Source organism: Manis javanica, chromosome 17, assembly GCF_040802235.1.
Source record: "Manis javanica isolate MJ-LG chromosome 17, MJ_LKY, whole genome shotgun sequence".
Lineage (NCBI taxonomy): Eukaryota > Metazoa > Chordata > Mammalia > Pholidota > Manidae > Manis > Manis javanica.
This window is the reverse complement of record NC_133172.1, coordinates 2,514,225-2,537,933: the sequence shown is the minus strand read 5'-3', so window position 1 is coordinate 2,537,933 and position 23,709 is coordinate 2,514,225. Positions and strand designations below refer to the sequence as shown.

The following is a 23,709-nucleotide window of genomic DNA, read 5'->3' as shown; positions in this document are numbered from 1 at the left end:
TCCTCCCTCAGACCAGGGAGTCCAGGCCCCAGCCCCCTCCCTCAGACCCGGGAGTCTGGGCCCTGTGGAGGATGAAGTCATTTCTCTGGCTGACCCTGCCTCGACCCCACCCACTGCCCCATCAGTGCCCCGTTGATGGGTCAGACACAAGTGTTGGATGGGGGGTGCCCAAGGGATGACACACTGGGGTCCTGTTTGAGGAAAGGATGAGACAACGGGATTCCAAAGTGGCCAGTGTGGGATGATCTCAGCCTTGGGGCCACCGGGGAGCAGGTGGTGGAGCAACTGGGGAGAGAGGAGCCCTGGGGTGGGGAGGGCGGTCTGTGCCCTGCACTCAGACTGGGGGCAGCTAGGCGGGGACCCCGGGTCTGATGGAGTGGGGGGGTGCCTGGAGCACTCTCCCCACTCAGGTTTGTAGCGAGATGACCAGTGTGAACTCAATTTGTTTTAATAAACTTTTTATTTTGGAATAACGAGATTCACAGAACACCTGCAAAGATGGCACTGCGCCCTCATCTCCTGGCCGGCTCCCCACCAGGTGCATCTCAGTGGAGAGCTCATCCATCCAGACTGAGAAGCTCAAACTCAGCTCCCCTGGCTCACCAGGGCTCCCCCCACCAGCCTCCCTCTGTCCCGCGGTCCAGTCCAGGACACCACGTTGCAGAAGCGTTTCTCTAAGTCTAGAGAGCATGTGGTGTGGGTCCCGGGGGGGATCCACGCAGCCCCTGCCCTCAGGCATGAGCAGCAGGACCAGGGTCCGGGGGCTGTGGGGGAGGTGGGGGGGCGCCCAGCCTAGTCCGGGGGATCTGAGACCCCTGCAAACCAGTGCAGCACTCTGCATGGCCAGGTCAGCAGGCCCTCAGAGCCGGGACGGGCACACGCCGTGGTGTTCCACACTGCCTGGAGCTGGCACAGGCCACCTGCTAAGTGGGGGCAGACCTGAAAGGATGCAAGAGTGAGAAAGGCCACATCCGTCCTGGACAGCCTGGCAGGCAGACCCTGGAAGGTGGAGACACCGCCGCCTCTCCTGCAGCTTCCCGACGAGGCCTGGAGAGGCCGGGGGAGGACAAAGGATGCGCAAGTGTCTGCAGGCAGGAAGCGAGTGTGCCTGTGCATGTGTGTACACGTGTGCACATTTAGGTCCAGAGGAGGTGATGCCCCCGGTGGCACACAACTCAGGGACACAGGTGAGGTGGAGGGTGGTTTCCATGGTACTGGATCCTGAAAGCCCAGATTTGGTGCCAGAAAGAGGGAGTCACCCAAGGTCTTAGGAGACAGGAGTGACCCACCAGGACCCCCTGAGAAGCGTTCATCAAGCCCCTGCCGGCGGAGATGGATCTATACCAGAAAAGCCCCTTTCTTCATGAAGACACATTCAGGACAGAAGGAATAGGAAGGATCCTTGAGGGAGGAGGCCGGGGGCCTGGACTGCTGGGTCTGAGGAGGCAGGGCCGGAGTCCCAGGTGTTCTGCGGGGGGCCGCGCGGTGTGCATGCGCACCCAGCCTTCAGCAGGCAGAGATGCAATGTGCCCCTCCTCTGGCTCCCCGGAGCAGCTGTCTCTTCATCCAGGTGGCAGTGGGGCTGGGGGAGGGCCTTTGGCCCGGCACCCACCACCTGTTCAGCCACCTGGTCAGGAAGCTCCCCCTTCTGTCCCCATCCTGCCTCCGCCTCCAACCCCCTCCTCCTCCTCCTCCGTCCACTCCTCCAGGCTTGCTCCCCCCTCCGCCTCCTCCCCATCCTCACTGGACATGCTCCGCAGGCCCCAAGGCCCCTCTCTGTTCCTCTCCAACCCCCAGTCATCCCCCAGGAAGTCCAGAACAGTGAGGGGGGGGCTCCTAGTGTCAGGGTCCAGGTCCAGAAGCCCCTGGAGCAATGCCAGTGCCGGGGGTGCGAACTGGTGCCAAGGGGCTGGGGGCTGAGGGGGCTGGGGCCTGGCGGCCATCCAGCCAGCAAAGGCCTCGAACCCCGGGTCAGGAGCCAGTGCCACATCCCAGGGGAAGCGGGCGGTGGAGGCGCAGAAGAGAAGCACCCCGAGGCCCCAGGAGTCCAGCGCAGCTCGCAGGGGCAGGGTGGCAGGCGGCGGCAGGAGGCAGAGCTCGGGTGGGGCGCAGGGCAGGGGCACTGGGGGTGCAGGGGTTGGGCTGCCCTCGGGCCGGGTCAGGCCCAGGTCTCCCAGGGCCACACGGCTGCAGACGGGGTCAAAGACCAACACGTTATCTGGCTTGACGTCCGCATGGACCAGCCCCCGGCTGTGAAGGAAGTCCAGGGCTCCGGCCAGCTGGGCTGCTACGCGCTTCACCAGCAGTTCTGGGAGGCCCTGGGGTCAAGGAGAGAGGATGAAGGTCAGGGCGCCTTTGGCCCCCTTTCTTTTGGGCTTTGAGAATCCAGAACCCTAGGCCAGTGGCTACTCTAGTGTCCCTACAACATCCCCCAAAATCTTCTCCAGATCTTCGACCCCCACCTGAACCCACATCCGTGCTCCTGTAGACTGACACCCAGACGCTCTACCCACAGGAATCCCAAATCTAACCAGCTCTCCTAGCTTCCACCAAACTTTTCCCTAAACCTAATACTCAAACCCAGTCCTTACATTTCTTAATGCCTCTAAACTGATCACCCATATCTCCAAACCCCATACTTAATCCTGGTCCCGTGGTAATTTAGATCCCATCTCTGCCTTGGGCCCTGTTCTAAAGTCACCCTGTAGTTTACTTCATCAAATCGATTGATAAATCTACCCACCCAGCAATCCATCCACCTGCCCGCCCATCCACCCTCCCATCTCCTCAGTTCCCTCCCCTCTTTCCTCCTGTTTATCCCCAAACCTATCTCAACTCCAAGGTCTATTCCTAAAGATGGACTCACCCTCATCTTCAAACTCAAGTGCCCCCACAATCTCACAGGTCAGTGGTGACCTGTTCTCCTTTCTAGAGGGAGCCTTGTCCCAGCCCGTCTCCAACTCTGTGCGGGTCCTCTGCCTCCTCTCCCTCATCCTGCACCCCAGCGTGCTGTCCACACCCATCACCAGGACAGCATCCCCTGAAACTCTACCCGCCAGCCAGCCCGCAGCCGCGCCTCCAAGCCCAGGGCTGACCAGAGCCCCAGCTCTGCCTCCACCCCCACCCGCACACTCATCCCCCACAGCTCAGGCCTGAGCTGCCCTCATCCCCAGCCCTGGGCCCCACCCAAGCATGCGCATCTGGGTGTTGGCTGCGTGAGGGCCAGGCATGGAATTGTGCTGAGAATGGGAAATAGGTAGCTTGTTTGGGGGCTCAGAGTGGAGCTAGTCTGGGCACTGATTCCTGAGTCAGACTGGGAGATGGAAGAGGGCCTAGGGGCAGAGCTGGACGTGGGCTCAGCAGCCCCACCCTTGTCCCCCGCGTCCCTCACCCGTTCCTGCAGCATCCCGCTGAGGTCCCCGTAGGGCGCATACTCCTGTGCGAAGGCGAAGTGTCGGGGGGTCTGCAGGGGTCCCACCAGGGTCCGGAGCAGGCCTGGGTGTGACGACACGCAGCGGCCCACACAGAACTCCCTCAGGAAGGTGGTCCTCAGGACCGAGTCCCGGCGCAGGAGCTTCAGAGCCACCGCCGGACCTGCCAGGGAGGCGGGGGTGGAAGGTAACCCAAGGGGCTCTGATTCGCTGGGGGGCCTCAGGCAGGCTGCTTAACCTCTCTGAGCTTGAGGGAGCTCACGTGTAAATCTGAGAGGGGCAGGGTAGAGCAGCTGACCTCTTTATGCCGCCAGCTTCTTGGGCGAAGTAGAGCCTGGAGGCGACCTTCCTGCAAGCTCTCCCTGCTCTGCTGGGTGGCCTGCACAGCTGCCTGCCCCTCCCTGGCCTCAGCTTCCTCTCGCATGCAGTAAAGGATGGGGTGATTGGCTTCCACCCCAAGTTGTGCTTCTGTGTTGCTATGTGACACGGGCAAGCCTCCTGCCCTCCGGCTGAGCCCTTAACTTTCTGAAAGCCCGTCACAAAGGGTCCCCATCAGCACCTTCCGAGGATGTGCCCTGTCTCAGTGGCTTCTGGGAGCCCTCTAAGGGGGCAATCCTGGAGTCTGCCCTTCGGTGGCTGAACTCACCCCCATGGCGGGGCCGGGCAAGGAGCACGCGGCCGTAGGAGCCGGAGCCGAGCTCTCGGATGAGCCGGTACTGGACGTGCAGACTCCTCACCAGGGTCACCCTGGGGGCCGTCAGCTCCACAAGCCGCTGGAGAGCTGCGGCTGTGTCCTCCTGCGGGCCAGGCACAGAGGGGGGCAGGTGGTGAGCTGGGCTCCCCCGAGGGCAGTGAGGGGCCCGGGGGCCCCAGGGCCGGGCACCGTCCCTAGGGAGGGGGTGAGTCACGGTGACTCACCCAGCCGCACGCCACCTGTCTGCGTGTCTTGGCGGGGTTAGAGGTGATTGTCCCAGACAGCCCGCCCACCATCATCTGTGGGAGCCCCTGGTGCCCCCAGCCCCAGCTGGAGCTGCATGCTGGGCCCATGCCTGTCTCTCCATCCCCCTGCCTCCTGCCCGGAGTTTCTGAGGACGCTTCCCTGGGGCCTGGGGCCTGCCGCGTCTCCTGGGGTGCTTTGCTCTGGGTCCCTGATGTTGTCCTGTCCCCTGTCTGTGCCATGTCCGCATCCTTCTCTCAGCTCTGCGTCGGCTTCCAGCCCCTCTCCATCCCTCTCTCTGTCTCCTTCTTCCCTGCCTCCCATGTCTCACCTCAGGGTCCCCATTCTCCTGGTTCTTGGGGTCCCTGACCTCCATCTCAGGGTTGCCAGGTGTCGGCTGGCCCTCAGCCAAGCACCCCTCGTCTGGGCTCCCTGAAAAGCGAGTGGCTCCCCAGAGTGCCCCTGCAGCCCCCCGGTCCTCGCCCTGGGAGCCTGGCTGAGCGGGCCCACCTCGCTCTCCCTCTGCGTCGTGGTTGAGGGGTTTCCCTGGCTTTCTCTGCTGCCCGCTCTGCCCTCTGTCCCCCTCAGGTCTCCGGGTGGCCCTCTCTCTGCTGCCCCCTCTGCCTTCTGTCCCCCTCAGGTCTCCAGGTGGCCCTCTCTGTGCTGCCCCTCTGCCCTCTGTCCCCCTCAGGTCTCCGGGTGGCCCTCTCTGTGCTCCCCCTCTGCCCTCTGTCCCCCTCAGGTCTCCGGGTGGCCCTCTCTGTGCTGCCCCTCTGCCCTCTGTCCCCCTCAGGTCTCCGGGTGGCCCTCTCTGTGCTGCCCTTCTGCCCTCTGTCCCCCTCAGGTCTCCGGGTGGCCCTCTCTGTGCTGCCCCTCTGCTCCCTGTCCCCGTCTTTTCCCTGTTCCTGCTCCTGGGCCTGCAGGTGGGTGTCCCTGTCCCACCTGCTGGCCCCAGGCCCCAGCCTCTTGTCTGCACACTCCCCCCACCGTGTTGTTGCTGTGCTCCCCAGGCCACCCACCGCCCTGTCTCTGCGTCCCTGCTCCCCTCTCTGCCTCCCTCTGGCCTGTGCTCCCCGTGTCCGTCCGTCCGTCCCCTCCTCCTGTCTTTGTTCCTGACTCCCTCACAGCCTTTGTCCCTCCCTTCTTCTCTGGGCCCAGGACAGGGGTGTGTGACAGCTCGGAGACATCCTGTCCCCCGCAACCCTCCCTCCCCCTCTCTGATCCGCTGCCCCCCTCCCTCCCCCTTCCAAACTTAGACCAGCCTGGGCTCTGGGCTCTGGTCCCAGGACAGAGGGGACAAAGCGTATTGTGAACCCCCAGGGGCCAGGCCTGAGGGCAGCAGGAAAGAAGGGGACAGACCCCTTCACACCCCTTAGCTGGGGTGAGACCCCCAGAGCTCCAGGCTTTCTGCCTCTCCCCATGGATGTGGGGCTCTGGCCCCCTGGAAGCAGGAAGACCCTTCCCACAGCCCGTAGCGCAGGATCCCCAGCCCCAGCCCCCCTCCTGCAGGCCCGGAGCTCCGCCAGCTGAGATGGGCCCTGGGGGGGAGGGGTTCCCTCATGGGCTCTGCACCTGCTCTGAGCCCAGCTCTGTGCAGGGGCCTTTCCATGGGATCTTCCCAGCCACCCAAAGAGGGTGGGGATTTATCCCCAGTTTGCAGAGCCCAAAACTGAGGTTCTAAGAGGGGGAGGAGGTGTCAGGCGGCCCCGGGCCAGTCTGAGTGACTCACAGCCCTGCCCGGCTGCTCAGTTTCCACTACTACTACAATCCTGCTATTAATAAAGACAGCAATAGTCACTGCGACTCTGGAAGGTTCCCCAGAAACAGGCTGTGATGTTGCCCCAGGGATGGCAGGGGGCGGGGGTGGGGTGCAGAGAGAGGACGGCTCTGCTCTTTGAGTCTTTGGGGGTGTGATTGTGAAAGGTTGCAAACATACAGAAAAGTCCGAAGAACGCCAGACTGAACGCCCAGCAACCGGCTGACCGGACGTCACAGGTGTTACCTTTTCCCCACCCTTGTTTATCTCTGTTTTCTTCGGGGGAATGAAGTCTTGTAGAGTAAACTGCAGCCTATGGAAGCCTTTCTGGGTGAGAGGACGCGCTGCCTGCTGTGTGCTTTCAAACACTCCAGCCAAAGAAAATCCAAGCCAGCTTGGGTGCAGGGATGGGGTACCGGCACAGAACACGCGTTGCTAACAGAACAGGGGGATCCCTTTTGCTCTTTAGTTTTGGTTATGCTGGAAATTTTTTCTTTATGAAAATCCGACTTACAAAATTCAGTTGCAGACATCATGATAAATTATTGCCGCAACACCTGGGTTTACGTCTCTGAAAAGGTCAGGGAAATCTCCGGCTCAGCCACAGTCAACCCCATCCAAGGACCATTGACAGTCCCTAATACCCAGTCGGGATCGTGTTCTCCCAGTTTCCCCCAGGATGTCCTCGGCCGCCACTCGGGTTGGCTCAGACCTGGGGTGGCTTTCAAGCGCTCTGCCTGTGTCCTATTTTGAATTTTCTCGCAATATGTTACCTACTCAAAAAGTAAAACTAGAATGAAATTCATGCGATGACTACTTATTCAATGCTTATCAGGTGCCAGGCCTGGCTTGCTTTTTTTTTTCTCCAAGTCATTCAAGACTTTGTGGAGTCCTCCCAAGCAGCCCTGGGTGTGTAGAATGACAGTGTCCAGTTTACCAATGGGAAAGTGCGGCACAGAGCAGCGAGGACATCGGCCAGCAGCCAGCGACAGGCCGAGCCGGGATTCCACGAGGGTCTGGGGACTCAGGGCCTCTCTGCCCTCTGCCCAGGCGGATTGAGTGAAACAGACTCCCAGTGCCCCCTGGAGCTGAGTTCCTTCCCAGGGACGGGGCTGGCTGGGTGTGTGCAGCAGGCTGCGGCCAGAGGTCAGGCTGCAGAGCCGGCCACCTGGGTCCCCCGAGAGGAGGGTGAGAGGGACGCTGCGGCCCTCCGGCCCTTCCTGGTTCCCCGCGAGGTTCACTGATGATCCGGGGAGCTTTGCACCTCCCCATTTAGCAACGCCACCCCACAGGGTCACCCGGAGTGACCAGGAGAGGCAGGTGTGGGTGGGGGAGGCTCCAATCCTGGTCCCAGGGTGCACACACCCTTCATTAAAGCTGGCCTCTGGGCCTCGCAGCTCTCTCCCTTTGTCCCCTTCCCCTCCAGCACCCAAGGGCCCCTCCTGTGAGCCTCTTCCGGCTCTGCCCTCCTGCCAAGTGAGTGGCGTCTTTCCACAACTATCCAGCTGCCTCCATGCCTCAGTTTCCTCCTCATGAAATGGGAGTAATTGCAGGTCCACCCAGAGCATTACTGTTAAGAAACAGTTTGGTGTTTGCAATATATTTTTAAAATATCACATTTTGTATATAATAATAAATGCAGTATACATTACTTTATCTATAATTATATTATGCATTATAATACTATATATCATATCATATATTCTATCATATGCAGTATATTTTATATTATTTATATATCTTCTATATTTTTTCAAATACATTTATTGAATAAACTATATCCTGAAAGATCACATAAAAATTAACTTACATTTCAAAGATTGTGCAGTTGCCAACTTAACCCACCTGCCCTTCCACCCCATTCTCATGCCAGAAAGGGGATCAAGAACAAAAAAACAGCAACATCAAGTTGGTTTGTTTTACCGGCAAAGCATGCGATAAAAGCTCGCAAATCAACTTCTTGGCTTTTAGTAGTTATCTGGGTGCAGGTGACCATATAGTGACAGACAGCAAGCTGCCTTCATTCCTGCTTTTGAGGTAGTTGGTCATTTTCTTTCTGTTGCCCTGTGGCACTCCTTGGTTCATACGTAGATGGAATAAATATTGTTAAATAAAACAATGGAGGAAAATACGAGATACAGCACCTAGAAGAGAGCGATTGCTTAGCAACACAATTATTATTAACAGACACCCTCCAGGCAGTTGAGACGGGCCAGGTACTGTCCTGGGGGCCTTGTGCACCTGCACCGGAACTGCATTTCATCCACAGCAGCCACCTAAGGTATAGGTACTATTGTTTTCCACGGCACAGACAGGCCACACTGTTAACCCTCACTGTCTGGCCAGATCACAGCAAGCACGAAAGCTTGTTATGCTTCCCCATTCAATGGAGCGGTTCAGGCATACACGCACCAAAAAGGTCCCGTATAATATAACGAGCACCTCCGTGGCCATCACTGTCCAGTTGAAGAAATACAACTTTTCAAACATAATTAGACTCCTCTGTGTACTTACCGGGGCTCCAAATTCTTCCCTTTCTTCCAGAAGTAACCACTATCACCATCTGAAGGTGTTCCTTATGCATTAAAAAAAAATACCTTTGCTACATATGTACAGATGCAGAACTGCTATAAAGTATCACCTTGCATGTTGTCAGATGGTGCATAAATAGTATCATGTCCTTGACCTTCAGCAGCTTGCTTTTGTCTTCAAAGCTTAACCCTGTGTTTGTGAGTTTCATCTGCGTTGTTACATGGAATTTAGGTTCTTTACTTTGCAAAGATGTTAACTATTCTAGTGTATGAACATGCTGTGATTTACAGATCTGTTCTCTGAGGGTGGACGTTTTATGCTCCTCCAGTCTTGTGCTCTTATAAGCAGGAGTGCAAAGAATACTCAATATACATCGCCTTGTGCCGAGTTTCTTGGGTTAACTCACACTTTCTTGGGGGCATCCCCCTTGGGGGTCGGATTCCTGGGTTGGAAGACGGAATGGATGGCTTTCTTTGATACTGCCACAAAGCTCTCCAAGGTGGTTGTGTCTGGCATTGATTTTTGATTTTTACTTTTTGAGTTCATAGGTGGCTTTGAGAATCTGAAGAAAGCTACAGAAACTTGAGCTGTCAGACACAGAAGCCACTAGCCCTGTGTGGTTCTTCAGCACTCAAAAAGTGGCCGGTCTGATTTGAGATGTGCTGTGATTGTACAATAGACCCCTGGATTGCAAAGACTTAGCATGTAAAACAGAATGTAAGCGATCTCACTGATGATTTTCATATTAATTACATGATGATGTGTAATGTTTTGTCTATGCAGCTGATCTCATTATTCGTGGATGCTGTGTTTGCATATTCTCCTACCTGCTAAATCTTTTTGTAACCCACACGTCAGCGATCACGCTGCTTCCACGGGCATGTGCAGGGTGGTGAAAAATTTGAGCCGCTGACACACATGTGCCCAGCTGAGGCTGAGCAAGGTGACCTCCGCATGCTTGTTTCAGCTCAGACTGCAAACAAGTGTCCTTTTTATGGTCTTTTCAGTGCCAGGTTTTTCGCAGCACCGAAAGCACTTTATGTTGGTGACTTTGTGGTTTGAGATGGTTCTCCAACAGTGCCAAAGTATTTCCTAGTGTCCTAATAGCAAGAAGGTTGTGATCTGCCTTGTAGAGAAATACGTGTGCTGGATAAGCTTCCTTCAGCTATGAGATACATGCCACCAGCTGTTAGTTCAGTGTTAGTGAACCACAACATGTATTGAATAAGGTGTCTTTAAACAGATCACACATAAAAACAAGGTTACATACTGATCGTTAATGAAAATACTGGGACCAGCGGCTTGCAGGAACCTAACTGTGTATTGCTCCTAGGGGTGATGTTCCCATATTCGCTCATCAGTGTTCACTCTGGGCTTACAGAGTGTAACTACCAGGAACAAGGAGAACCCGCCACACTGAATGTCTTGAATGACAAGAATGCCTTGTACGGAGTGCAATAAAACATAACAAAATTACTTTCACCTTGTCTCGTTTTTACTTCTGTGAAAAGGGAAACACACACTTTCTCAGACCTCACCGGGATCACAGGCCCTGTGAGTCTGGAGCCTGCGGGCCAAGGCTGTCCACGACCACAGGGCTGCAGGCAAGGTGGCTGCAGCCTCCTCGTGGACTCCAGGCCTTCCCTCCCAGTGTCCCACCCACCACCCCAAAGAGCTCTAACGCTCAGAGGGAACATTTGTCCCTCACCTTCTCCATAACCTTTCATGGCTCCCCATTACCCTTAGGATAGAGTCCAAGCTCCCTCGCCTGGCCTCTGAGCCCTTCTGGAGGTGGCACCTGTCCCCACGTCCCCGGACACGCCAGGCACACGGAAGAACTCACAGTTCCCTGGGCACTCCGGGTCCTGTCTGCCTCTCCTGGGGAAATGTGTGCGGAAGGGGGAGACTGACGGACGGCTGATGAAGTGTGTTTGTGATGGCTTTGTAAATCCCGCGTGATTAATGATAATTATAGCCAGCATTTACTGGACTCTGTGTATTGCCAGCCCCTGTGCTAATCCTCACAGCAGCCGGGAGAGGGAGGCCCTATTATTAGCTCTGTCTTATAGTGGAGGAAAGGGGGACTGGCAGAGATTAAGTGTCTTGCGCAGTGTCCCACTCAGAGCTGGGACTCAAACCCGGACGGTCGGACTCCACATCACACACATAGCAGCCGAGCCTCTCACGTGCATCAGTGTCTGCAGGCCAGGAACTAGCAACAGGTGTACGTCAAGGCTGCTGACTGCTATTTCCATTCAGATTCAACACACACTTCCCGGGCCTGACATGGGACGAAGGGAAGCAGACAGATTCTGTCCCTGCCCAGGTCTGGAAGGTGCCATGGGCAAGGATGTGGGCAGTCATGAAGCAGGGTGGCACCTGCTCTAATGGAGGTGACAAAGTGGAGCCCAGAGGTGGTCCTGGAAAGACCCCATGGGTCAGAGGGTGAGGGAGGAAGAGGCCTCTGAGGAGAGGCCAGCGGAGACTGGCATTCAAATGAGAACAGACAGATGGGTCAGTAACTATGGAGCACCTGCTCGCAGCCATGCAGCACGTAGCCCTGCAGGCTCTGAGGATGCGCGGCACAGAGAGCGGAACGAACAAGGGGCAGGAAGCAAAAGGGGAGCTGCCTAGGCCTTGGGACAGGGACTTTGGGGGGCCACACTTAAGGGGTTTCTCTCTGGGGTGATGGAAATGTTCTAGAATTGATGGTGGCAATAATAGGCACACGGCTCTGTGTCCATACCAAAAGCCACTGTGCTGTGCCCTCTGAGTGGGTGAACTGTGCGGCGTGGGAATTATATCTCAGTAAAACCATGAAAAAAATCCCTGGAGGATGGCACCTTCTGGGGAGAGGCCGCAGGGAGCAGGTGGTACTGGACGCCCAAGCCCCTTGAACACCTCTCTCTTCCTTTGCATAATAGGACTGTTTGCAGCAATAATCCGGGGGTAACCACCAGCAGCATTTTCTTGATTTGTGCTTTTTCATTTCTTTTCTTTTAATGAACTTATTTTTAGGACAATTCTGGTTTCACAGCCAAACTGAGAGGCAGGTACAGAGATTCCCGCACGCCCCCTGCTCCCCATGCATAGTCGGCAGCTCCACCTGACAGAAGACTTATTACAACTGATGGCCTCACACGGACACAACAGAGCCACCACCTGAGGCCCACAGTCACCTTAGGGTCGCTCTTGCTGTTGTACAGTCTGTGGGTTTGGACAGACACACAGACATGTGTCCACCATTTCAGTGTCACACAGAGAAGCGACGCTGCTCTAGAAGTCCTCGGTGCTGCCCTGTCCCCTCCTTCCCCCACCCCCTGGCAGCCAGGCACCCTAGGGAATGCTGGGCAAACTGGGTGCCTCTGCACTGCTGGTGGGCATGTGCACGGGGCTGACCAAGGCTGGGGAGCCCCCCTCTGGGTGTGGACCCTGAGAGGTGTTCCCACGGAGGCAGTCTGCATGAGCTGCCTTCCGTCTGTCCCCCTGCCTCTTCTCTGCCCAGGTGGCCCCTTCCGGCTACAGGGCCGGGGAGCATCTGCGTTCAGCTGGGGTTCGGCAGGTGGGCAGGAGCAGGGGGAAGGTCCCAGCCAGACTGCCGTGACCTTACAGCTTGGCCTTGGGAGTGACCTTGAGCAACTCACTTCACATTTCTGAGCCTCAGTTTCCACCTCGGTTAAGTGGGGCTGGGGCAGCTACAGTGGTCGCCTCGCTGACTTGTTGAACAATTATTTGCTGGGCGTCTAGTGTGGGTCAGGCACTGTGCCGGGCACTGGGCGGCGGTGAACCACTACGTGCCCTTTTTGATCTGGGGGTTGGTGGATGTAACTAAACAAACAAACAAATAAACAAACAAATGTGAAAATGAGAAGAAACCATGAGGACAGGGGCTTGATCCCCACTTGAAAGATGTGGAGAGGGGCTCAAAGAAATAATGAATCAAATGATTAAAAAAAGAAAAGTTCTAAGCGTCCGTGTGCCAGCGCCCTAGGCTCTGAGAACCCAGTGGTCACCTCAGCCAACGTTTGCACTGAGCTATGTTCATTGCCAATGAGGTTAAAGGAGGTCTGTGGGTAGCAATGGGTTGAATTGTGCCCCTTGCAAAGATAGGCTGAAGCCCTAACCCCCAGGACCTCAGAAGGTAAGCTCATTGAAATAGGGTCACTGTAGGTGAATTAGGCACGAGCAGGTCATGCTGGAGCAGGGCCGGGACTCCGATCCAACATGACCGTGTCCTCACAAGATGGCCATGTGAAGCCACCCACGCACGGGGGAGACTGGGGTGACACACCCACAAGCCAAGGAACCCCGCGGACTGCTGGCCAAGCCCAGAAGCGAGGAGGACGCAAGGAAGCAGCGTCTGCCGGCGTCGTGGGGGGGGGGGCGCCTGCCGAGGCTTCATCTTGGGCCTCTAGCCTCTGGAGCCGTGAGGCGAGATGTCTCCGTCGTGCCAAGCCGCCGGGGTGGTGGCACTGCGTTGCGGTAGCCCCAGCAAACTCTACAGCTTTGGAACAAATGAAAGAAACCAATGTACTATGACATGCGAGTGCCCTGGAGGAAGCCAACCAGGGAGAAGGCTTGGTTTTGCACACTGTGTAACAAATTATCACAAATGTAGCATCTTAAAACAGCCTCCCTTACTAGCTCAGGGTTTCTGTGAGCTGGGCGCAAGCATGGCTGGTTCTCTGTAAGGCTCAGGCTGCAGAATCCACTCTTCTTGGAGGTTGTCTGCATTCCTTTGCCATGGGGACCCCCCCACCTTCAAGGCCAGAAACAATCTTCTTCCTGTTGACACCCCCTCATTCTTTGAATCTCTCCAGGAGAAGCCCCCCACCCCCGACCTTTCTTGAGGGGTCTCCTGATGAGGCCAGGCCCACCGAGGATCGCCTCCCTGCCCTAAAGCAACTGTTTCGGAACCTTCATCCCATCTGCCGTGATCAGCACCTGTGTGAATAGTGGGGAGCCGCGTGTTCGCCCCACAAGGATTGACGGATTGGATGCAGCAGGGCCGGAGGGGCCAGGGGGGCACACTCACAGGGAGCCTGGAGGAAGGGCGCGGGGTCATTCCAGGCAAGGCGCGTTGCCCGCCCAGGGCCGGTGTGGAGAAGCGCCTGCGCCGGGATCGCGGGGCGGCTGCGGCGGCGGTGAGGACAGCCGTGGGGGCGGCCCGCGCCTCAGCACCAGGGCCTCGGGGCTGTGCCAGCAGAAGCCTAGGGAAGCCTTTCTCCCTCCGGCCCGCCCTCCCCGGTGACCCTGGGTGAGTCACTTCCCTCCCCTGGTTCCCTGTCTGCTGCCGGCGACCCGCCTCCCTCCTCGAGACAGAAGAGCCCATGGGGGCGGTGCGGGCCTGGGTGGGTCCGGCCGCTGGGCTGCGGGAGCGCGGTCGGTGCCAGGCACGGGCCGGGCGTGGCGAGATAAGGAGCCCGGAGGCGCCGGGAGCTGGGCTCCTCCTCCGACGCTGAATTCCAAGCGGGCCGCCCAGCGGGCCAGGAGTGGGGCTGGGAACGCGGGGCGCCTGCCGCTGGGAAGGAGGGCGCCGCCTCGCTGCGCGTCCGTGGGTGGGCGGCCGCCCCCTTCCGCGAGCCCCAGGGCCCCTCCGGAAAGGGCGGCTGTCTGGGCAGCGGGGCCCCACATTCAGCCCCCCCGCTCCCGTGCGTCGAGTCTGCAGTGACTCTTCCCAGAAGCCCTCCTTGGTCACCTGGCTGCAGTCAGTGCCCCAGCCCGCCAGCCAGGCACCTGGCCTTGGAGCAGGTGGGCTCCGGTGGAGGAGACATAATGCCTGCCGATAGGAGAGACCGAACTGGACTTAAACCCGGGGTATAAATAACCATCCGTGAGTCCACACAGATACCAACAAATGATTGAATAAATAAATAAATAAATAAAAAAAATGATTGAATGAATGAATAAATAAATAAATAAAGGGGCAAGGAGAAGGGACAGAGGATTCCCCCAAAGGTATCTGGGCACCCCCACCTTACTTCCCCCTTCGTTCCTTCCTCCATGTGGGCTTGTTTCCAGAGAGCAGAAGGCAGCGGGAGATCAGGCCCCAGGGCCGTCTGCCCGCCAGGTGGTCCAGGTTAACTTGGTCAGTTAGGAACAATGTGGGTAACAGGGTCCACCTGCCCCCGCTTCTCCGCAGGACTCAAAACTGGCCCGTCATCAAAAACCAAAGCACGTCTGAGAAGTGGACACAGACCAGCGGAGACGCGTGTGCGTGACTCGACACAAGGCCAGGTGGTCTGCGGGGTGAGTCCTGGAGCAGAACAAGGCCTTTAGGGGGGAATGGGCGAATTTGGGGTAAAGGGTAGCGTCTGGGCTGTAACCTGTGCATGTTGGTTGCTTGGTTCTGACCGAGGTGTCCAGGTGATGGGGGACATACCTTCAGGGGCAGGGGGTGCGAGAAGGTTGTGCTGTCCTCACAGATGCTCTGGGAAGCCAACACCATTCTGAAAGAAAAGGCTTATTTAAAAGAGAACCAGGCCCCACTCCACCCGCTTGTTCTCCGAACAGAAGCCATTGGGAACCTGTTAAATCAGGAGAGGAGCTTGTGCTACTCGGGTATTTCTCAAAATGCATCAAATGGTAACAGGCAAAACGCACCCATGGCACTGCATTTAATGTTACCAAGGACAAGAAGCCTAACTAAATGTTAGATATTTTGTCGTTGAACTGCAGGGGTTTAGGGGTGACATTACCTGATATTTGCAAATTGCTGTGAAATGAACTTTTAAAAGGTAATTGTATGGGAGCTATCTCTAATTTCTACTCAATTTTTCTGTGAACCTGAACTGCTCTAAAAAGTTAAGTTTATTAATTTTAAAAAGATGATGGCTAGACAGACAAGATCATTATGAAGCAACTAGAGCAAAATGCTCACTGGAGACTCTAGGGGGCGAGGGTATAGCTATTCACTCTACAATTCCATTTCTGTGTTTCTAAATTTCACAATAAAATGTTAAAAGGAAAAACCATGCCAACCTCTTCCTGAATCCCTCCTGGGCTGAGTCTCCCTATTCATGGTGTAGAAATCGGGGTCCCTGTGCGTCCTGTCTCCCTGCCCCACCCCAGTGCTGTCTCCCCTGAGACATGTCCCCTTCAGCTCCTGCTCTGATAGGCCTGCCTGCTCCACCACATGCATCCCTCCTAAGATGCTTCATAACTTGCTTGCTGATTCTGTTTCCAGGTCTTTTTCCTCCCATCAGACTGGAGGACCTGGGTGGGGAGGGATTTGTGTGTTTCATTAACCAAGGGGTGGCCAGCACCCCAGACAGTGCCCAGCACACAGTGGAGCCTCGAGAACTCTTAGTTGATCTGTGTCTTCTGCCAGAATGGAAGCTTGTCTGTGTGTCCTCTGAAGTGTCCCCTGTCTAGCACAGCACATAGTAAGTGCTCTAAAAGGCACTTAAGGGCAAATGAATGAACAGGTAAGGATGAAGCCCTAGGTAAGGGTTAAGAGCACAGTGCCTGGGGTTGTATCTGGATCTGCCACTCACCAGCCCTGTGACCTTGGGCAAGTCAATTGCCTCCCCAAACTTGAATTTCCTTCTTGGGAAATGGAGCCCTTGTGGGGAGCCCCCCACACGTGGCTGGTGGGGAGGCAAATAGTACAGCCACCTTGGGATATAGTCTGGCAGCTTCCTGAAAAGTTTACCATAAACTTCCCACACAGCCTGGCAATTCTGTTCCTAAAAATCCGCCCAAGAGAAATAAAAGCCTGTGTCCACAGGAAGACCTGGACACGCACGTTCATGGCAGCACTATTTACAACAGCCAGAGTGGGCACAGCCCAGATGCCCATCGAGAGAGGAATGGATAAACAAAATGTGGCCTATCCACACAGTGGAATGTCATTCGGCCATAAAAATAAATGAAGTACTGATATAATTTAGAACATGGCTGAACCCCAAAGACTGTTTGCTAAGTGAAAGAAGCCAGACACTAAAGGTTACATATCCTATGATCCATTTATATAAACTTCCAGAAGAGGGACACCTGTAGAGACAAAGTAGATTCATGGTTGCTGGGAGCTGGGGGTGGGAATGGTAAATGGTGAGTGATGCTTATGGGCTAAAATGTCTTTTGGGGGCTGATGGATAAGTTCTAAAATTGGATTGTGGAGATAGTTGCACAATCATGTGAATTTACTAAAAAATCACTGAATTGTACCTTAAAATGAGTGACTTCTGTGGTACATAAATGATACCTCAGTAAAGTAGTTTAAGACAAAAAATGGGGCCTGTAAATCACCCATGTGATGATGCTGTCGTGAAGATTCAATGAGCTGATTCCTGGAATCCCATAGAAAGAGACGTAGTGTGAATACCCAACAAATGTGTTTTGTGTTAACAAATGTGATTCAGATCACGTATGTAAAATGCTCAGACCAGGGAGAGGTGTGACTGGGGCTCGATGCACGCACACCCACCATCACGTCACAGGAACAGCACCCTATCCCACGCCTGCCCCAGTCTCTCATCTCCTCAGGCCTTTTCCTCACCAAAAGTTCTGTATTTTGTTCTAGGAGTGTTTCTATCTGCACAGCTGATCCTTAAGGTGGGGCAAATGTGTGGCGCCGGTGGGTGATAGGCAACGTGCTTGCGTGTGTGTGTGTGTGGTGGGAGGGGAGTACATGCCTTTGGGCTTGGAGACCCGGATGTGTGTTGGCGGGGGTCTTGGCAGGTGGGTGGTGTCCTGGAGCTGAGGGTCATGCTGGCCTGGTTAAGGGTTCGGGGTGTGAGCTGGTCCAGCCCGGGTTTCCAGCCCCACACCCGCCATCGTCCCACTAGGAGATCTCCCTTTCTGCGTGCTGTTTCGCCTCTGGAAGATGGCAAGGTGGTTTCCTGGTTCCCAGTGGGGTGCTGAAGATTCCCTGCGATCACGGCTACACCAGCCTGGGCGAGGAAAACAGAGCGGGAAGAGTAACAGGCCCTCCCAGGTTCCAGCCATGGGGTTCACCCCTTCCCTCTGAGTCATTCCACACAAAGGGCTGAACTCGCAGTAGTGGTGACAGACGCTGGTCAAATGACTTAGCTTGAATCCTGCCTGCCCCCTTCTATCAGTGGGGCTGGATAAGCACCCCATCATGAGTTTATCCATGCGACTGTGCTGAAAAGGTGTCTTGCCATGTTGCACGCTCACTAAATGGTGGTCTGCACTTAGATGTGGTAATAGGGAACCACAGAAGGCTCCTGCGGAGGAGGTGGCTTTGCTGTGATAAACCATCCCCCACCCCCCTAACCCCCAACACCCAAGGCTTAGCTACAAGATCTCCTCAGATCTACTCTGTTGGAAAACTGGTTTCATTTGGAAACCCTAACTTATCTGTGCCAATCTTTGGTTATTGTCCATCTCCTCCACTGGTCTGTAGGCTCCACAAGGCAGGGGCCCAGCTGGGCTACTCATCATTGTGCCCATAGCCAGCCCGGTGGTAGGGAACACAGCGACAATCAAGGTGGTAACATGTATTAAGCGTTCACCATGTGCCAGGCACCGTCCCAAGGGCTCAGCTAGGATGCGTGAAATCTGACAGAATTCTGCGAAGCTCGGGATGGTGAGCGTCTCCACCCTCGGCCCTCGGCCCCATCTTTCCACCCTCACCCTCACCTGATGTTTCCGTCCCACGAGAGAAAAACCCTTCCTCAAAAAAATGGATGACCTCACCCCTCTTGCCTGGCCTTACAGGTGTAAAGAGAGCTAAGTGGTCAACATCAGTATTCCACAGGGCGAGAGAGCCGTGGAAGGTGCTGGGGACGGTGCGACAGAAGGGAAGACGAGGTGTTTTAAGGATGATTGGACACATCTGCTCTTCCCCCTTCACTCCTGGGACCCAATCAAATGGGTAAAATACAACACCCAGGCGATTTGTAGAGAACGACCCTTCCCACCCAGCCCCAATTCCGTTGTTTCTCAAACACTCGGCACCCACCCACTCACGACCTTTGCCCCTGCTGCCCTCCTCTGGTTCTTCACTCGGGTCAAAGGTCATCTTTCCAGCGTCCCCACCCTGTGCAGCTTGCTCTGCCATCCCACTGCCCTGCAGTTTTCCCGTGTCCCTTATCAATACCTGGCGCTATACTGTAGACTCGTTCATTATTGAGAGCAGCGCTGTGCAAAAGAACTTCTTGCGAGGATGGAATGTTCTGGAACTGTGCCTTCCAACAGGGTGGCCACCGGCCGCTGGGGCCACTGGGAACTTGAAAGAGGGTGACAGCGGCAGTGAACTTCTAATCCTGTTCTGTTGTAATTATTTTAAATGTACTCACATATTCTACATGTGAACAGAAGCAGCCGCGTGTGGCTCGCAGCTAACACTGTTGGACAGCAGATACAGAAACTCAGCTCGTCACGGGCTGCCCGGCCTTCCTCCTCAGTCCGCTCATCTGTGCTGCGCCCCACAAACGTCTGCGGAGTGAATGCGGGGAGGGGGGCTCTCCAAAGACTCCAGGCAGATGGTAACCTGTCTCCTCACTCTGGTTTCTTCTTTTGAGTTTCCGGCTTGGCTGCCTGCTCCCGGGTGGGTGTCTATGTCCTTCCTGCTCCAAACCCAAGCTCAGAGCTTGTTAGGCAAATCGGCGCACCCCCGATCCCCGAGCCAGCCCCACAGACAGCCTCACTCTGTTGGGTTCCACGGACTCACATTTATTCACAGACAAAAGGGCAGGGATGGACCTTTGCTCACTGGGGATACCCCCAGGTCTGGCAGTTCCAAAGAGGTGATGGTGTCCAGTGTGTATAATGGGGGACAGCCAGGCAGGGGTTCCCCCAGTCTCCATCCCTCTGGCCAGTGTCCTCCGCCTTCTTTTCCAAGTCGTCCGGCCTTAAGACGAGTGTGTGGCGAGCAGTTCCTAACCGGCATCAGGGGGGCTGGGGGTGGGGGCCGGGGCCCCGCTTGGTGTCAGGGCTGGAAGGGGGGGCAGGGGGCAGAGGAGGTGCCAATCCTTCAACTTCCCTCCTCCACGTTGCAAACCGGGGAGCCCACGGGGGCCGCGCGTGGGTGTCAGGGTCAGGAGGCCAGGCCGCCCACCCCGTGCAGGTGCGTCTTGCTCTCCATCTCTTCTTCCTCCATCTTGAAGGCTGAGTGGTCTTGGCTGTCGAAACAGGAGGCGCTGAGGAAGAGAGGGGCAGCCGGCGGCGACTGGGGCGGGGTCCCCGGGGAGGGCGGCTCCTCCTTGATGCGCCCCGCTGGCGGCGGGGGTCCCCCCGCCTCCTGGCCGGCCGGTGGCGGTGGCGCCTGGGCCTGGAGCGCCTGCAGCGCCGCGGCCCTCTCCAGCTCGGCGCGGTGGCAGCGCTGGTGGCGCAGGAGGCTGTAGGCGCGCGAGAAGCGGCGCGGGCAGTGCGGGCAGGGGTGCGGCGCCGGGCCGCCGGCGTGAACCTGCGCGTGGCGGGCCAGGTCGGCCAGCCGCTTGAACTCGCGCTGGCAGCGCACGCACTGGAAGGGGCGCGCCCCGGAGTGGGTGACCCCGTGCTGCCGCAGGTGCGCGCGGCGCCGGAAGCCCTTGCCGCACTCGGGGCACCAGAAGCGGGGCTCCCCGGCGGGGGGCCGGGCCGGGGCGGCGTCCCCTCCGTCCTGCCCGCCTTCTCCCCCGGCCGAGGCGCCCCCGCACTCCGCCCCTTCGCCGCCCTCGGGCCCCTTCCCTGAGGTCCGCGCCCCCGCGGCCTTGTCGTCCTTCTTGCCCGCCGAGGGCAGCGAGGCCAGGAGGCTGAGCGTGCCGTGGACGCGGCGGTGCTGGCGGAGGTAGGAGGCGAGGCGGAAGGCCAGGCCGCAGTCCGGGCACACGAAAGGGCGGTCGGTGGAGTGGACCAGCCGGTGGCGGGACAGCGACCAGGGCCTGGCGAAGGCCTTGAGGCAGATGGAGCACTGGTGGCGCTTGGGGCGGGGCGGGGGCCCCCCTTCGCCCTCCTGCTCGCCCTCGGGGCGCAGACACGGGTGGGCTTTGAGTTCGCCCTTGGTGGCGAAGGCTTCGCGGCAGCGCAGACATAGCAGCGTCCAGTCGGCCTGGAGCAGGACCTGCTTCTCCTCCTGCCGCCCGGCCGCCAGCGCCAGCTCGGCCCGCAGCTCCGCAGCCCCGGCCTCGGCCTCCTCCTCCTCCGACTTCCAGGGCTCGGTGCTCGTGGGGGCCGCCAGCGTGGCCGGCTCCCCCGCGGGCCACGCCTCGGGCCACGCAGCCTCCTCCTTGACGGGCCCTGCTGCGGCGGTGGCCGGCTGCTCTGCGCCCTCCTCCTGCGAGCTCCAGCTGGACTCGGCCTCCTCCTTGAACGCCCTCTCCATGGCCAGCTCGACCTCGCCGCCCGCGTGCTCCTGCGCCAAGTGGCGCCTGAGCTGGGCGGGCTCCGGGAAGGTGCGGGGGCAGGCGGCGCACCGCAGCGGGGGCTGCGGCCCATGGCCGCGCAGGTGGCGGGAGAGGTGGGCAGGCCGGCGGAAGGCCTTGGGGCACAGGGGGCAGGCGTGGGGTCGGAGGCCTGAGTGGCTCTGCCGGTGCCGGGAGAGGTAGTAGGGGAAGCGGAAGAGGCGGCCACAGGTGGGGCAGGGCAGAGGGGCGCGGGGGGCTCCAGCACCGCCCCTGCCACGGCCTCGGCCCCGACCCCGGCCTCGGCCCCGGCCCCGGCCCCGGCCCCGGTGAGGCGGGCTGCCCTGGGCGGGTGGAGGGGGCTGTGGGTCCATGCCTGTAAGGAGAGAGAGGAGAGATGGACAGACGGGAGGGGGTCAGAGGGAGAAGCCGAGACAGAGAATCGGAGGGTCAGGCATTCAGCCAGGCGAGGAAGAGACAGACAGACAGACGCACAGGAAAAGACAGGCGAGCCAGCGAGCAGGAGAGATGGGACGCCCAGCAGAGAGATGGGGAGAAAACAAAGAGATGCAGGCAGAGATGGAGCCAACAGCCATCAGGACCACGGCGGGAGGGAGGCAGGGCTCACGGGCAGAAGCCGAGGCCGTCAGACGAGGGGCAGAGGGACACAAAGTCAGTGAACTGCTTTTTCTCCGGGGGCCACTGGGACATCTTGGGAGGGGCGGGGACCCGCCTGTAGCGGAGTGGAGGGGGTGGGATTCAACACGGCAGGCCCCGGAAATGGAGTGTGGATGCCCGGACGCCAGGGGCTGGGGGTGGCTGGGGAGGCTGGGGGTGGGAGGGCTCCGGCAGTCGGGGAGGGGGCGGGGGGCTGGGCTCCCGGGGCCGGGATAGCCGGGAGCCGGGGACTGGGGCTAGGATTTGAGAGGTGGGCTGGGACCCAGCGCCTGGAGCCCTGTATGCTAGGCGTGTGGATTCCGGGGTCCCGGTGGCGGAGAAGGTTGGGGGAGGGGGCCAGTCCCGACAAGGGACGAGAGGGGCTGGGGGCTCGGCTGCCCGGGTTCTGCAGGGGTGAGGAGGCCGAGGGCCAGGCCCCCGGGCCCCCAGGAAGGCTGCCGGGGGTGGGGTGCTCTGTGTTCCCAAGGGGGCCGATCCCCCGCCTGGCCCAGCTGCGCTTCCCCGCGGGCATGATCAGCAGGGCTGGGGCCTGGGGTGGAGGCCCGGCAGGTTCCCGAGCCCGCGCCCGGGCCCGGCCTGAGCGCCCGGCGCCTGCTCCTTACCTCTGCCTCCTTCGCTCCTTTCTTCCTTCCCCGCGGCCGGACGAGCGGACGGTGGTGGCGGGGCGGAGGGAGGGCCCCGAGCGTGGTGGGGGTGGAGGCGGCTGGGCTCGGTGTCGCTGCCTAAGCCTTCCCCCCGGAAACCTGGCCTTTTGGCGGAGCCTGAAAGAAGAAAGACTGGATGGGAAGCCGGAACGGGAGGACGGGGACCCCGGGGCGGGAGGGGGTGGTGGGCTGCTGGGACTCCTGGGTCCTGCAAGGGGAGGGGGCTGGGGCTCGGAAGGCTGGGTCCAGTTCCCCTCCGTCCCCAGCAGACACACATATTCATTCATTCCTTCAACAAATGCACATTTATCAGGTCCTGTCTGTGCCAGTCACTGTGCTGGGCGAGGGGGTGGCCCTGGGTTGGGGGAATGACTGAGGTAGTGACAGAGGCTTCAGGGAAAGTACCCGCTCCCCAGCCTTCCCTTAGCTGCAGAGCAACCACTTTTCCTTGTCAGAGCCTCAGTTTCCCCTTCTGTGATAAGCCCCGCATATATTCACTCTATCCTAGACAGACCAACATTCACCGAGCACCTACCTCAGGCCGCTTCTGAGTATATTTTGCTACATGTATTCCTTCGATCCAAGCCACTGATATTTACTGAGCACCTACTGTGGGCTGGCTCTGTCCTTGGTGCTGGAGCTGCGGTGGCACTGACAGAAGCCCTGGAACCCTGTTTGCAGGGAGCTCATGGTCTGGTGGAGGAGGCCAACAGATCGCCTCCCCCTCCTGGAGACGGTGCTCTAAGGCAGGACGAGGATGCACCAGCCGAGGCGCCCCGGAGTGATGGTGCTCTGGAGCTCTTCCAGGAGACAGCAGTGTTCCAGCCGGAGCCTGCGAGAGCCGAGGGTTAGGAATGAGAAAGAGGAGCAAATGGCAGCTGGAGAGAAATGTACCAGCAGGCCACATGTCAAGTACCTAATGTTGAGCAGAAAAGGCGTGTTGCAGGAGTGTACCTGCTGTTTGTTTAAGGTGAAATACCAATGTGCTGAACGTTGTTGGCAAGAGTGTGGGAAACAGGACCTTCCCTCCGTGGCTAGGGCGAGTAGAATTTGGAACAGCCTTAACAGGTGGACAATTTCAGGAATCCATTGATCAGGTAGATTTACTCATGCAAAAGAATGCCTGTGCCCTGTTAACAGGTGCAGCAGTAAGACTCAGTGCAGAAGATGGGGAGTGAGCTAAACAAACGGTGATGGATCCGCCCAGTGGAATGCCACGTGTCCGTGGAGGAAGGAGAAGGGGCTCGCTGTGCGAAATATGGAACGACTCCAAGTGATAATATGAAGGGGAGGAAGAATGGAAGGTGGAGAACAGGTCCCTGCCCCCTCTAAGGGCTGTACCAGCTAGCGGCTGCACCTGAAGGACTGAATAAAGAGGAAACTGGCAACATTGTCTCACTTCCAGGACTGAAACCGACCCCAAGCTACCCTTTCATACTTG

At 58.0% G+C, this 23,709-nt stretch overlaps 2 protein-coding genes and 2 long non-coding RNA genes across 7 annotated transcripts; 1 reads left to right on the top strand and 3 right to left on the bottom strand.

Moving 5' to 3' along the window:
- Window positions 1-429: 429 nt before the first annotated feature.
- Window positions 430-10,656, bottom strand: SBK3 (SH3 domain binding kinase family member 3). 3 transcript variants are annotated; one of them, XM_017647195.3, is made up of 4 exons: window positions 4,700-5,540; window positions 4,078-4,228; window positions 3,392-3,594; window positions 431-2,318 (listed from the first exon to the last, which is right to left on the bottom strand). In XM_017647195.3, exons 1-4 carry the CDS (start codon window positions 4,742-4,744, stop codon window positions 1,632-1,634), a joined length of 1,086 nt encoding a protein of 361 aa, XP_017502684.3. In that variant the 5' UTR covers window positions 4,745-5,540; the 3' UTR covers window positions 431-1,631. The 3 variants fall into 3 exon arrangements, with proteins under 3 accessions (XP_036881934.2, XP_017502684.3, XP_036881935.2); XM_037026039.2 differs by lacking the exons at window positions 4,078-4,228; window positions 4,700-5,540 and adding an exon at window positions 10,500-10,656 and having other exon boundaries at window positions 430-2,318; XM_037026040.2 differs by lacking the exons at window positions 4,078-4,228; window positions 4,700-5,540 and adding an exon at window positions 8,639-10,305.
- Window positions 10,657-14,335: 3,679 nt separating this feature from the next.
- LOC118973822 (uncharacterized) lies at window positions 14,336-17,857 on the bottom strand. Its single transcript, XR_005063328.2, has 4 exons — window positions 17,293-17,857; window positions 15,039-15,105; window positions 14,633-14,912; window positions 14,336-14,435 (listed from the first exon to the last, which is right to left on the bottom strand). It is a non-coding gene; the product is annotated as an uncharacterized lncRNA (long non-coding RNA).
- LOC140846965 (uncharacterized) lies at window positions 14,354-15,618 on the top strand. 2 transcript variants are annotated; one of them, XR_012126544.1, is made up of 3 exons: window positions 14,354-14,489; window positions 14,799-14,905; window positions 15,082-15,618. It is a non-coding gene; the product is annotated as an uncharacterized lncRNA (long non-coding RNA). The 2 variants fall into 2 exon arrangements; XR_012126545.1 differs by having other exon boundaries at window positions 14,361-14,473.
- A 1,424-nt stretch (window positions 17,858-19,281) lies between the features above and the next one.
- ZNF579 (zinc finger protein 579) lies at window positions 19,282-23,107 on the bottom strand. The gene is made up of 3 exons (XM_037025952.2): window positions 22,804-23,107; window positions 22,227-22,385; window positions 19,282-21,322 (listed from the first exon to the last, which is right to left on the bottom strand). Exon 3 carries the CDS (start codon window positions 21,318-21,320, stop codon window positions 19,662-19,664), a length of 1,659 nt encoding a protein of 552 aa, XP_036881847.1. The 5' UTR covers window positions 21,321-21,322; window positions 22,227-22,385; window positions 22,804-23,107; the 3' UTR covers window positions 19,282-19,661.
- Between the last annotated feature and the right edge of the window lie 602 nt (window positions 23,108-23,709).